At 53.0% G+C, this 1,042-nt stretch overlaps 1 protein-coding gene across 1 annotated transcript; it reads right to left on the minus strand.

Annotated features, from left to right (window-relative positions):
• Positions 1-16: 16 nt before the first annotated feature.
• On the minus strand, positions 17-1,037 carry LOC130588670 (immunoglobulin kappa light chain-like; the record flags this gene model as incomplete). The annotated part of the gene is made up of 3 exons (XM_057389565.1): positions 17-392; positions 619-625; positions 737-1,037. Coding segments are annotated over 3 exons (684 nt in total), but the record flags the coding sequence as incomplete, so codon positions are not given.
• Positions 1,038-1,042: the final 5 nt, after the last annotated feature.

Raw genomic sequence — 1,042 nt, forward strand, 5'->3', positions numbered from 1 at the left:
TTCCTGATACTCATTGTCACCAAACACCATAGCTGCTCCAGCTGCTGACATAGCTCCCACAGAAATAGACAGCCTCGTCCTYGRCCTGCACCCCAGTGATGGTCAATGTGTTYGTRGTGCCGGATGTGGATCCGGAGAATCGCGAAGGGATGCCCGAGGGTCTCTTGTCATTGAAATAGATCACAGTGACAGGGGCAGTGCCAGGGACCTTCTGCTGGAACCAGGCAGCAGAAATCCAGCTGCTGCTAAGGCCAGAGCAGGTGATCCTGACGGTGTCTCCCACGTTGGCTGACAGTGAGGACGGCTGACTCAGCGCTGCCTGGATCAGGAGACAGAGAGGAGAGAGGGGAGAAGAGGTGGGGTCAGTCGGTGTCCCAGGGGCACAGACCTTCCTGGGCAGCAGGATAGGGAATGTCACAGTCAGAGTAGAAAGGATTCAAACATGGTCACCAGTGTATTTGAGGAGGAGAGGTCAGCCTAAGGCATCTCAGCAGAGAGGCAGCTCTGGCAGAGGAAGGAGGACATGGTCATTAGCTGCAAGAGGCAGTGAGGTGGGGAACACAGCTACACCATGAGTTTTGTAGGGACAAGGACAATGGTCTCCAGTCACATGGTCACCTGCTCTCTAGGACAAAAACGGGTATTCATAGCTGTGGTCATACAGAGGAGGCAAAAATCTGTACCAGTACCACAACCAAAACTCTCTGGCCATGAGAAGCACTAAAAAAATCTACACTTTTAATTGCTCTGTACCTCATTTGAAAATCTGTCACATTACCAACATAGTTGCTGCTGTCATAGCCACCACAGAAATAGACAGCCTCGTCCTCAGCCTGCACCCCAGTGATGGTTAAAGTGGCTGTGGAGCCGGACAAGGATCCGGAGAATCGCAAAGGGATGCCCGAGGGTCTCTTGTTATCAGCATAGATCACAGTGACAGGGGCAGTGCCAGGGACCTTCTGCTGGTGCCAGCCATAATAGCTGTTACTGCTACCAGAGCAGGTGATCCTGACGGTGTCTCCCACGTTGGCTGACAGCGAGG

The sequence above is a fragment of the Malurus melanocephalus genome, unplaced genomic scaffold, assembly GCF_030028575.1.
Source record: "Malurus melanocephalus ecotype Western Australia unplaced genomic scaffold, MMel_1.1 scaffold_9406, whole genome shotgun sequence".
Classification (NCBI taxonomy): domain Eukaryota; kingdom Metazoa; phylum Chordata; class Aves; order Passeriformes; family Maluridae; genus Malurus; species Malurus melanocephalus.